The 14,217-nt window shown below is 36.4% G+C and overlaps 1 protein-coding gene across 1 annotated transcript; it reads right to left on the bottom strand.

The window, feature by feature from the left end:
• On the bottom strand, positions 9,161-11,501 carry LOC107633179. Its single transcript, XM_016336817.1, has 7 exons — positions 11,057-11,501; positions 10,718-10,962; positions 10,424-10,627; positions 10,203-10,295; positions 9,999-10,106; positions 9,526-9,894; positions 9,161-9,208 (listed from the first exon to the last, which is right to left on the bottom strand). The coding sequence occupies exons 1-7, from the start codon at positions 11,499-11,501 to the stop codon at positions 9,161-9,163; spliced, it is 1,512 nt and encodes a 503-aa protein (XP_016192303.1).

Raw genomic sequence — 14,217 nt, 5'->3', positions numbered from 1 at the left:
TGATTTAAATTAATTATATCTGATTTATGTTTGTCTTGAAGAACTTATTTACTTTTAACCAAGTATATAGAATCATCTTAGCATATAGTTACATTCATACATAGGTTGCATTTCATGAGTTTTACTTTTCCCTATCTATTCTTTTGATCTCCTTGAGCATAGCATGAGGACATGCTAATGTTTAAGTGTGGGGAGTTTGATAAACCACTATTTTATGGTTTATCTTGTGCTCAATTGAGTGGTTTCATCAAGTCTTTGCACACTTATTCATACGAATTGCATGGTTTTACAATCCCTTCCTAGTTTTGTTTTATCATTGAGAACTTGCTTCCTAAGCCTTTAATTTGTGTATTTTAATTCTCCTTTATACCATTCGATACCGTGATCTGTGTGTTCAGTGTTCTCAGGCTTCATAGGGCAGGAATGGCTTAGAGGATGGAAAGGAAGTTTGCAGAAATGGAAGGAGCACAAGAAATAAAGGAGACAACCAGTGAGCATTGACGCGCACGCATGGCTCACGCGTGCGCGCAATCTGGAGATTTCACAGTGACGCCTGCGCGTACCTGACACGAACGCGTAGATTGGAATTCTGCAAGACGACGCGTGCGCGTACTCGACGCGTACGCGTGACATGCGAAGATGACTAGCGACGCGTGCGCGTGCTTGACGCGTACGCGTGACATGCGCGATCTGCAGAAATCACAGAAAACTCTGGGGGCGATTTTGGGCCGAGTTTGGACCCAGTTTTCGGCCCAGAAACACAGACTAGAGCCAGAGAATGAGCAGAGACTCGACAGAGATTCTCATTAGCGTAGTTTTAGTTTTAGTTTTGAATCTTGGAGAGAAATTATTCTTCCTCTCGGTTTTCTACACATTCATATTTTTAGTTTTACGCTTTTACTTTGGATATTGAGAAGAGTCATTACCTCCGTTGAAGTTATTATTCTAGTTTGTTTTCTTATTCCCTTACTCTTCCATATCCTTAATCTTTGTTTAGAGTTACAATTGGATTGTTTTTAGAATTTATTAATGCAAAGGATTACTTTTACTTTTAATTAACTCTCAGTCTCTCAGTTATTCTTTATCATGTCTTCCTTTTATTCCCATTTTAATTCTGTGCAAGTAATTTTCATGTCAATAGAGTAGACTCCCAACTTGACTTCGGGGTTGATTAAATGGAGACCCTAGAGTTGGAATGCTCAAATGATTAGTTAAATTGGAAGTTGTTGGCTAATTCTCTATTTACTAACGCTAGTTCTTCCCACGGGAGAGAATTAGTATTTGCGAATAAGAGTTAGCTCAATCACTTAACTTTCCTTTATTTAGTAAGGGTTAACTAAGTGAAAACAACAACTTCTTTATACTACACTTGAGAGAATTTCAACAAGGATAGAACTTCCAATTAATCATTCCCCCAGTCAAGGCTTTTTATTTTGAATATATAAATCTCTTTTAATTTTCATTGCGTTAATTTACAATTATTTATTTCTTGTCATTCAATCCTCAAAATTTCTCGAAAAACTCCTGATTAATAAGATAGCACTCTTTTGTCAACTCGTTGGGAGACGACTTGGGATTCATACTCCCAGTATTTTTATTCTGATTTTGTGACAACCTTTCTAAATTGATAAGTAGATTTTTGCTGGTTAAGAACTATACTCGCAACGTATTTCTTATATTAATTTCTTAATTGGCTGATTTCCGCCCGTATCATTCATGCATGATGAATCAAGATAAACATAACATTATTAAAGCAAAGTGTATAACAACAAGAACCAATTCAAGGTCAATAATTCTGACCAAAACCAGTTACAATTTTATCCCACATATGACATGTTCATGATCATGTATAAAATGTATAAAGACTACAAGCAAAAATACTATCACACAGTATCCAATAATTTTAAAATATATATTTAATTACACATATCCAAGAGAAGACAAAAAAAAACTTAATTAGGTTTGGTGCAGAGAAAACAGAGAAGGAACCAAAACTAAAGAATATATATATATATAATTACACAAAGTCCAAGAGAAGACAAGAAAAACACAAAGGATTGGTGCAGAGCAAACAGAGAAGGAACCAAATCTAAAGCGAACAAAAACTAAAGCATGCAAACTAAAAAAAGGATGAGAAAAGAAACCAGCCAGCACAAGTATAACTTGTAGAAAATAAAAGCAACCATCACTAGGCTTTGTCTATAAACACACTAGAGATTGGTGAAATTAAAAAGCATCTACTCGAAGAACACATAAATTGCCTAAATAAACAGATTTGATTTGGAAAAGGGGCCACCTAATAAAAAACTAAAATACTTAGTTCTTATGGTGAACTAATTGGATCAAATTAAAGGAGCACATGATTTTAGGACAATGGACTGAAAAAATAAAGTAACTAGATTTAGTCACATAATGCTATTTGGGTAAAGCTAAACCAATAAATGAAAATGGAAACTGAAAAGAACAATCTATCTTTGTAGGTGAAAAGACAGTGTTGCTCAAGATATAGAGGAAGACATAAACAGCAAAATTAGGGATTGGGTAACCATTTCTGCTGAAATCAGTTCTGGACTTCGAGATGACAAAGCCTCTTATTTTTCTTAAAAAGATATTAAAAAAGAAATAGCAGTAACATGTATTTTATTTTATAGGAGCATTCGGATAACAAAATTTGACACCAATACTATTTCCTAGTTGCTTGAAAAGAGAAGTTAGAGTTTGAATAAATCTACCTTTTACCTTCACAAACAGTGGCTCATTTTCATCTATTTTATTCTTAGATGTAGCAGGTTCTAGTAGATTAATACCACTTTGATTTAACATCTTCGTCATTGAGACTTATTTGCTCCAAACCATTTTCTGAACTCAAGTTTATGTCTTCATTTTGTTTTCGTAGCTCTTCAAGGATTGATTGTCCAGAAATATTATGTTTAGGCTTCATAGTTTATTAAATGCCTGCGACACAAAGTCATAGACAGCATAAAAAAATTAAAAAAAAAGTCAAATAAAATAGTGAAACAAAATAGTTCATATAATTGAAACAGAAGAATTCAAACAACATAATAAGAGTTTTATAAATGTCTCTACATTTAACTAAATTAAACATTACTAAGCATAATACTAATACAGCATATTCATTAACTTAGTCATAGAGCATATTTAACTAGTCAAACTTAAAATCAGATTCAAAATATTTCAAAAGTTTCATCATTCATAATTAAAAGAAATCACTCAAATCCAACCATACTAAATCAATGATTTCTTGCTTAGAAACTGGTAAATATATATTTGGTCCAGTTAGATGATGTTCCTCTGATCTTATATAATCTCTTAAGTTTTAAACCCAAACATAAACATCAAAAGTAAAAAATCATACAACTAGATTCAAGAATATATGATCCATGAGGAATGCCATGAATAAAGTTAACTATCTAACTGCTACTGAAAATTACAATTTGTGCTCTATGGTTGATAAATTATTTTGGGTCTTCATGGACAAGGTTTGATTAGTTTGCTGTGATCATGCAAGAGAAGATAACAACAATATAATAAAGACAAAGCTTAAATCAATTTTTCGATGGATAAAAGCAAATTTCTGTAGTAAATACAAATTTCTGAAAATATGAACAAATATATCCACTTTCAATATAGCTATTTTAATAGCAATAAATTTTATACCCTTTTTGGATTAGCATTCATTTTATATAATGTTATTTGTACTCTTTTTATGATTTTAACATATATAACATGGATCATTATTATTGTAGCATTGAATTCTCTTCTAATAATTTGGTGACGATTGTTGTGACTCTTGTGTCTATACTCTCAAGTATGCATCCCGAACAGAATCAAAATTTAACTCCACCATAAATAAATAGCAAAGAATAAAAACGTAACAAAACAAAAACTGAAATTGCATTTGGCCAAAAAGAAAACGGACAGGAAAATTGTGCATGGTAAAAAAGAAAGAAATAGTGAAATTGTAAACCATGATCCGCATCAAATTTTTATGCCGGTAATGAACAACATAACCACACTAAGAAACTACTGTTTAATCAAAAGCGGAAAATAACAATTTCAGCAGAGTGAAAATTGTAAATTATGAACCGCATCTAAAATCAGATAATTAACATACCTTATTAATTTTTAGTGGCAGTACTGGAAAGGAAGGAAGTAACCAACTATCAGACACTGGAAAAAAATTATCTGAGGTTAGGGTTTAAATTTGAGAAAAATATGAACTGCATAAAAATATTTTGAAAGGGCGGAGGGAAACAACAAATTAAGCGTGGAATTGGAAGTGGACATTATTCGGTTTTGCCACGGTGATTATTGGTTATGTGGGAAATGAGAAATTCCATCTCAAGTTGACGACAGACAAATAAGAACATTGGAAAGCTCCGCAAAATTCAACCACAAAAACACAAGACATTGCAAGTGATTACCACGGTCATAGAAATTTGCCACTGTTTGTCATTTGTGGATACCTTCCTTTTTTTTTTTGAACAAAGAAAAGCTCAACACACAAAAGTGGAGCACCAAAATAGGTCATGACACAAAGAAAAAGAAAAACAGGATATACTAATGCGATTAATCCATTGTCATCTTCGGCATTGCCATCAACAACCACATGGATCGGCACCAGACCACTCTTTGAAGCTCAACACTGACCTCCTTTTGATGTCCTCAATGCTACCTTCTTCATTTTTAAATATTCTCGCATTTCGTTCCATCCAGATGTTCCAAATTACTGCACAAAAACCAACCAACCACTTATTCTGCTCAACTTTTCTGATAGGTTCTCCTATCCAACTCTCGAGCAGTTCCTTGATCGTCCCCGGAATAACCCACACTCTATCAAAGTAAGTCAACCAAGCACACCATACCTGCCAAGTAAAGTTACAGCAAAGAAACAAATGGTGGACAAATTCTACATCTTTTTTACACAAAACACAGGTATTATCAGTTAGATGGATGATGCCTAATCTACTCAATCTCTCTTTGGTATTTACCCTTCCCACTAAAATAAACCAAGCAAAGAGCTCAATTCTTGGCGGAACCAAAGCTCTCCAAATTGAGCTAGTAAAGTTGTAACTCATGACTTCCTCCGATACAGTTTCTGTCTGCAGTACCTGTACAAAAGAGTTAGTAGAAAAAATACCTGTTTTATCAAATTTCTACACCACTCTATTCTCTCTACCAGGTGATAATTTAACTGGCCTTAGCCTCTCATGGAGTTGGTTAACAAGTGCCAACTCCCATTGAAACAATTCTCTCCTCCAAAGGAAATTCCATATCCACTCTAGCCCGTCCCAAAATCCACAAACCCTATAATAGATCCTTGCTGGTTTGAAATAGAGAAGAGCCTCGGAAATCTCTCTTTCAAGGGTCCACCTTGCAACCAATTATCTTCCCAAAAACGAGTTCTCCTTCCGTCTCCTATTTCCATAGATAGACCACTGATAATCTTGTCTTTCACGTGTTGATTGACAGATATCTTTCTACGGACTCCCTCTTGTAGGTAGTGTCTGATTTGCTAACATCATATTTGGATTTAACCCATTACACAAACATACAATCTTCTTCCACAATGGACAATCCTCTTTCGAGAACCACCACCACCATTTAAACAGAAGCGTTGTATTCCTAACCATAGCGTCCCCCACACCCAGGCCTCCTAGCTTTTTTGGCGACTGCACTAGTTCCCATTTAACAAGAGGCATACCATTATTTCCATCCTCTTTGCTCCATAAAAAATTCTTTTGCAATGCGATCAACTTCTCTGCTACCCCTTTTGGCATCTTATACAAGCTAATGTAGTAGACTGGCAAGCTATTAAGCACAGACTTGATAAGAACTAGCTTCCCAGCTTTGTTAAGTACCTTTGCTTTCCAAAGACTGAGCTTCTCTTCCACCTTATCTATAATCGGTTTCCATGTCTTCACTAGTCGAGGATTTGCTCCTAAGGAGATTCCCAAGTATCTTACAGGTAGAATCTCTTCAGTATACCCTAGTATCCCGCACATATTCGTCACCCACTCCGACTCACAATTAACGAAAATCAAATTCGATTTGTCAAAGTTGATGCTTAGTCCAGACATAAGTTCAAAACATCGCAGGAGCCTCTTATAATTCAAGATTCTCTTGGTCTCTGGTGGGCAGAACAAAATAGTGTCACCCACAAATTGTAAGTGTGACAGTTCTATGTTATCCCTCCCAACCAGCAGTGGAGATATGCGTCCATTCCTGACTGCTTCTCCCACCATCCTATGTAAGACATCAACCACGAGAACAAACAGGAATGGAGATAGTGGATCTCCTTGTCTTAGACCTCTCTCCATCTTGAACGGCTTGGACGGTGCTCCATTAATCAAAATCGACATAGAGGCTATACTTACGCATTCCTTAACCCATGCTCTCCATCTATGCCCGAAACCCATCTTCTGTAGAACAATATCCACAAAGCTCCACCTGACCCTGTCATAGGCCTTTTGAAAATCTAACTTTATAATCGCTTCCTTCTTCTTGCTCATCCTCAGCCACTAAACTGTTTCACATGCATTGAGGGTGCCGTCATGTATTTTCCGTCCCTTCACAAAAGCGCTCTGTGTCTCTCCCACTAATCTTGGCATCGCTGAACTCATCCTTTTTACCAAAACCTTCGAAATCACTTTGTACACACACCCCACCATACTAATAGGCCTTAGGTCCTTGATCTCCTTAGCGCCCACAAACTTAGGGGCTAACGCCACCCAAGTTACATTCACATCCATTGGTAATTTGGCGCTTTGGAAAAAACCTAACACAGCTGTAGTGAATTCATGACCAATCTCATCCCAACACTTCTTAATGAATTTCATGTTATACCCATCATTACCTGGAGCTTTTGTTGACTCACAATCCCAAACAGCCTCTTTAATTTCCTCAACAGAAGGCATTATTTCTAATGTTGTAGCCTCATCTCCTTCTAACTTCATCACTAGCACTTCCCGAAACCCAATCAATGGTGCATATTCCTGCCGATACAAATCTTTATAAAACCCTCTAATAGCAATCTTTATTCTGGTCTGATTTCGTACCAATCTCCCATGTAGTAACAGTTCATCAATTCTGTTGTTCCTTCTTCTAGCCGAGGCTATTTGATGAAAGTACTTAGTATTCTTGTCCATATCCCTTGCATGCCGAGCTCGAGACATCTGCTTCCAATGAATTTCCTTCCGAACATACCATTTTTCACAGCATCTCACCAAAGCTTTGCGTCTAGCCTCCATTGTACCATCATATGTGCCATCACTTGCCATGTCATCAATCTTTTTTATCTCATCCTCAAATCTCTTAATTCTGTTATCCATGTCACTAAAATTGTCTCTATGCCATCTTCTCAGGGGAGCCGTCAGTGCCTTCAGCTTGCTAGTGAACTGAATGTCTCCTAAGAGCCTCCATTCCTCTTTTACCATCCTCAGAAAACCCTCATGCGTAAACCACGCGTCTAAAATTCTAAACGGTCTTGGGCCTCCCTTCACCCTTGTGTCTTCCACAATCAACAGGCAATGGTCTGATAGCACACGAGGTCCACCTCTCAAGCGAGTATCCGGAAGCGCTTCAATCCAATCCACACTAACCAGGAACCTGTCAATGTGACTACACTGTCGGCCCCTGAACCATGTGTATTTACGATCATTAAGAGGGAGGTCTAACAGCTGCATATCCTGTACCTAAAACTTAAATTCTTCCGCAGATCCCGGTAATCTACATGCTCCCTTTCTTTCCTCCACTTGCAATACACTACAAGAAAACAAGCTTTTTGCGACGCTTTTAAAGCGTGGCGAAAAGTCCTTAAAAGCGTGCCGATAGCTTTTCGCCACGCTTTTTGAGCTACCGGCACGCTTTTGAAAGGGTCACAACTGCAAGGGTGCCGGTTGCTCTATCGCCACGCTTTTCATGACCTATTGGCATGCTTTTTTTTGCCACGCTTTTAAAGACCGCCACGCTTTAAAAGCGTGGCCATATGTGTGAACTATTGCTACGCTTTTAAAGTGTGTCAATAGCAAGATATGGCTACGCTTTTAAAGCGTGCCAATAGCATGCCATATAGCTACGCTTTAAAAGCGTGCCAATAGGTGTGAGATACAGCTACGCTTTTAAAGCGTGCCAATAGCAAGACATATGGCTACGCTTTATAAGCGTGCCAATAGGTGTGAGATACAGCTACGCTTTTAAAGCGTGGTTGTTCATGTGCACTGCAACGTATATCGCCACGCTTCCAAAGCGTGGCAACAAGTAGAGATATGGGTACGCTTTAGAAGCGTGCCAATAGGTTCTGAACTGAATTACAGCGACGCTTATAAAGTGTGGCTATTGATTGCTATTGTACAATATGGCCACCCTTTTAAAGCGTGGCTGTAAAATAGTTCAGTACCTATTCGCACTACTTTTTTTATAAACCTTACAAAATCATAGATAATTTCAAAATTTAAAAGATGACTACTAATTTTAAATCAACAAATCCTTGCTTCATAAACTTGTTACAGAAAAAGTGTTTGATCACATGTTATTTATACACTAACAAAATACCAAAAATCAAAGTCTCATCCACTAGCAGTTTCCTAATACATGAATTACAATTCCAACATGGGTTACATTATCTACTTCCTTTACACTTCATTACAAAATATAAAACTTCATGATTACTGATCACCATTGTGAGCGAAACTGTTTTCAACACTTCCCTGCATAATTTTAAATATTGTTGTGTTAGTGCATCTTATACCAAACCAAAAAATGGAGACATATATTATCAACAAATGAATGTTATAGTTGTACAATAATTGTAACCAGCAAAGGCTTTTCTTTCATTGAAAGCCAGTATACTTTTTTGTTCTTAAAGTTTACAAAAAAGGGAAAAAGGGTACTACTATAGCTAGGAAGCTAACAATCAAACTGCCCCCCCTCCCCTCCTTTTTTTTTCTGCAACAGTCACATGTTTCTCAACAATGGCATGTATCACCCTAACTCCTAATATATTTCACAACCAAATTAACCATTCTTGTAGCCCTATACTGCACCTGTAGTCACATGCATGCACAATTTATACTAGCAACTGGAAAATCAATACAAATTACATATGGATCAATTCTATAACCGATCCCTAATAAATAAATCAAGCAAAATGAGATATACCATGAGAGCCATTAATTCCTTCTGGAGTCTGCAAAAATCAAAACAAACAAAAACATTAAAATTCAATTATGGTTTCTTTTCTTTTCCTTTTTCCAATTAGATTAGGAAAAAGTGCAAATCTTCAAAGATTTCTCATGTTTTCCAAAATTGAGATTCAATGCCACACACAAGATACAAAACAAAACACTACTAAAAAGTCAACAACTTTGAATTCAGATTCTAATTCAACACCATTAGCACCATTTAGAATCTTTTATCTCACTATCAAATGTCCAAAATCAACAACAACAATAAGTCAACTACTTTAAATGGAAATATATCGAATATCCAAAGATAGTGACTTACATCTTTGGGTGGAATATGAGTTGATTCGGAGGAGCGAGGAGTATTTCTCGGTCTGCTACTTGAGGCATCCAAAGGAGAATTTTGGGCAGCTTGCACTAAGGCTGCTACCTCTTCCTCACTCATTCCAGGGTTGACTTGGTGCACCAATACCTTTAATAAACTACATACACCGTCCATCTTCTTCTCTAATGATTCAACCTTGTTGTTGTATTCAACCTTGACTTGTCGAATTTCCTCATCCTTTTTAAGAGAGCTTTTTGTAATCGAAGACCCAAAACAACGAACTCGACTTGGTTGGTCCTTTCCTAACACTCCTACAAATGCATCCTCATCATTTTCCCCTGCCTCTATGCGGGTTTGAAGTTCAGCCTGCCGCATTAATTTAGCATACAAACAATATTAATAGAAATCACTATAGAAATCACTATAGAATTAATATTGTACATTTCCAAATACAAATACAAACAACTCACAATTGTGCTTTGCGTTTTAGCATCAATTTCTTTTCCTTTTTTACTTGTGCGAGTTGCTATGAAAACTTCAACTCTTGATGGTTCTTCACTGTTCTCTTTAGAGTCGCGCTAGAGTACATATAGAAAAATTTACATGAAGCATGCTAACTAGAAAACTACAACCTGAATATAAATGAGAAATCACAAAGAAATAAGTTATATTACCAGCTGCTTGCACACTATTCCAAAATTTGTAGAACCCATCCGGTGAAGACATGTTTGCTTTGACCTATTTTCAACATTCTTAGTAGACACAGCCTAAATATAAACATGAAAAAGAGATGTTATTATTCTTAATAAGCATGTTTTCTTGTTTTTTCAAAATCACACTACCTTTTTCCAAAACACCAAGTTTAATCACATAAAGAACTAAAAGACAATATTACCTTAACAGTCGGAAGACTCCAATACCGAATTAGTTTGCGAAATTGAACCTCAGGGATCTCTAACGGTTGGTTCTTTATCATTTCTTTCTTTGTGTTGTACTTCAAGAAATGTTCCTTTTTTATTTCGCCTTTGTATTTTTTCCATGCACGACAAAATCCGTTCATTACCCACGGCTTTGAAGTTATTGGAAGAATGAATTTTTGCTAAACAAGACAACAAATTAGAATGTCAAAGGTTAGCATAAATAAAGTAACAAATAAATCTTAACAAAATTATCTATAATTCTTACATACATTGGCGTACTCCCACATGTCCTCTTTGAGGTTTTTAGGCACACCATGCCAACTAGTATATAGCAAAGTCACAAAACGAGGATTTCTAACTGTTGTGCCCAAGAGTTGGTTGAGGTTAGATATAACCTCCTTGGTTGGACCTATAGGCTGCCCTACAAAAAATTCCACCTCCCGTCGATCATTAAAATCAGTGGCATGAAGCTTTTTGCACATAGTCTTTCCACGAGTTTTCTTCTTTATTGTGCCTAAGTCCGATTAAAATAACAGAATTTTAAACTCAAATCAACTTAGAAGTAATACAAGCTATATTTTGACAATAAGGTAAAACAAAAAAAGCACCTTGATTACTAGCTTGTCCTCCATTACCCTCATCATTTGCAGCATCATCAAGCTCATCTTCCTCATCTTCCTCATCTTCTTCATCTTCCAAATTTATCCCATGTACCTTAAAATACATGTCAAGACTCATTCCTTTTTTCGTTGAACTTGCAGTTAGCTCGCTTGTATCTTCTCCCTCATCATCAGAACTTAAATCATTTTGTTCTATTGTATCAGCTTCAACAGTCCTCTGATTCCTAGTTTTGGAGGTCTTTTCAGCTTGAGACATTGTCCCGTTCCCATTATGTTCACATTCTTGAAAAATTGACATTGGTTGCACCTTCTTTTTCTTCTTTGGAGTCCTAGCTTTCTCTTCAATGGCATCTTCCACGATTGTGATGGGTTGGTTTCTTGTTTGATCTTTTGGGTCTTGAGCTTGGAAGCTAGCCTTCTTATTTTCAGCCATGATCTTTTTTCTTTTAATATTGTATTGTTGTAGCAATTCAGCACTTGACCTCACTTGTGTAACCTCAAAGGAATTCTTTTTTTTTGGACTTTTTTCTTTCATTTTTTGTGCTAAGGTACTTATCCATTTTCTTTTAGTGATCTCTCCTTTCTCCATTCTGCATACACAAAAGAGTTGCAATGAAAAAAATGTTATTTTATGAATAATTAAATGAACATAATCAACATAAGCGAGTAATTAAATAAGCAAAATAACTAAAACAAATGAGACATTTAGAATTCTACCAAAACAGCATTACATGAAAACATGTCAAGATGTTTCAGAATCAGAGTCCTCCATGTACTCGTATTCACTCTCCTCATCTTCCTCACCACGTTGTTTGGCAAACATATTTGGAGCCACATCTATAATGGTTGCTCGTAGATCATTCCTCACTAGATCAACTTTGCCATTATCATTTGGGAGACTGGGAATCACTTCAGGTTCACATGGCTCCCTTGTATATATTATGGGGGAATCAAACTCAAGGTCATCACTTATCCTAAATAAATCTCTTGGAATTGTTTTCATAACATAGTGTTTGTCACTCACATATGGGTCTTGCACATAAAAGCATTGGTTTACTTGGGATGCTAGCACAAATGGTTCTTCTTGGTAGCATTTCTTACTGAAATACACATATGAGAGACCAAAGTTGTCTTTTGCAACTGTATACCACTCACACTTAAACAGGACTACCTTAAATTGGCCATAATAATCTAATTCAAACATATCAACTATTCTACCATAGTAGGTTACTTTGGCTTCAATTGGGTTCTTATCTTTCACAGTAGCAAAACTAGGAGTCAATGCCTCCAATGTGACACCACTATTTTGGGTTTTACGTCTCACATCACGGTGCCTTGTATGAAACCTATACCCATTGATAACATAACCTGAAAATCTTTTTGCAACTCTATTTGGACCCCTAGCCAACCCTTTTGCCCAACCAGGCACATCCTTTTTCATGGCACGAGTTTTAAACTATTCTGAGAACTGTTGACTAAGGTCTTTGGCTTTCTCCCACTTTGTTCTTCGTGGATTGTTATCATTTACTGCCTCCTCATGCTCTCTGAAGATCAAATAATCATATTCTTATTTGTTAGTAGGGTAAAATGTTATGATTGAGGTCTACGAAATGACAATGAATCAAACAAAATACCTCATGTAGACTTCGATCTTATCACAATTGTTTAGGATGTTTGAATGACCTTGTATTTCTGATTTTTCATCTAACATGAACAAATCTCCCATTTTTCCACCCAAAGGACATCCTTTGCTTGGAAACAAACTCGGAGTTCGCAGCTCATCTGAAACACACTCATCATTATTTCGAGGGACTCTGTTAAATCTTGTCTGGACATCTTCATGCAAATATCTTAAGCAAAAATTAATACACTCATTCGCCAAATATCCTTCAGCAATGGATCCTTCTGGACGACTTCTGTTACGAACATATGATTTTAGTGTGCACATATATCGTTTAACAGGGTACATCCAACGATATTGAACTGGACCACCTAACCTCACTTCATTTGCCAAATGGATAGGCAAGTGCACCATTATGTCAAAAAATCTTGGAGGAAAAATCCTCTCCAATTGGCATAATGTCTCAGCAATTTCTGCTTCTAAGTTAACTACCTCATCTATGCTAATTACCTTCTGACATATCCGGCGAAAAAATGAACATAATCGAACTAAAGCGATGGCAACATGGTCAGGAAGTATGCTCTTGATCGGTACTTGCAACAAGTAATGTAACATGAAATGAGCATCATGGGTCTTGTAACCAGAAATCTTCTTTTCCGTTTGCTGCACACATTGAGCGATATTGGAAGCGCTGCCGTCTGGTAATTTTGCCCCTTTTAACACACTACAAAAGATTATTTTCTCTGCTGCAGTCATTGAGAAGCATGCCTTTGCTAACTTAGTTCTTTTACCATCATTCGTATCTCTTGGTTAAAGGTTTTTCCTGATACCCATGTCTTTAAGGTCAAAAAGCGCAGCTGCATGATCTTTTGTCTTTCCAAAAATATCCAAAAGCGTTCTAATTATGCTATCAACTATATTCTTCTCTATGTGCATGACATCAAGGTTGTGTCTAAACAAGTTGAACTTCCAATATGGTAAATCAAAAAAGATTGATCGCTTTTTCCAATTTGAAATGCCATTCTTTGCTTTCCTTTGCTTCTTCCCAAAAGAATTATCTACCCCTTGCAATATATGAAATACAGTTGTTCCATCTAACAACTGCGGTGGAGACCTAAGTTCAGTTTTCCCATTGAAAGATCTTTTATTATGTCTCCATGTATGGTTCATGGGTAAAAACCTTCGATGATCCATATAAACAGTCTTGTGGCTATGTTTCAGATATATAGAAGAAGTCTCATCATTACAACATGGACAAGCCAATTTTCCCTTTGTACTCCACCCAGATAACATAGCATACGCAGGGAAGTCGTTAATTGTCCATAAAAGACATGCTCTCATGTTGAATGTTTTGTTCTCTTTGGAATCATATGTTTCGACACCTAACTCCCACAATTCTTTTAATTCTTCAATTAGTGGTTGAAGAAAGACATCAATATCATTTCCAGGTGATTATGGGCTAGGAATGAGTAAAGAGAGCATAAAATAATCAGGCTTCATGCTCATCCAAAGGGGTAGATTATACACC

Source organism: Arachis ipaensis, chromosome B03 (genome assembly GCF_000816755.2).
Source record: "Arachis ipaensis cultivar K30076 chromosome B03, Araip1.1, whole genome shotgun sequence".
Taxonomy (NCBI): Eukaryota; Viridiplantae; Streptophyta; class Magnoliopsida; order Fabales; family Fabaceae; genus Arachis; species Arachis ipaensis.
This window is presented reverse-complemented; position numbering and strand designations above follow the sequence as displayed.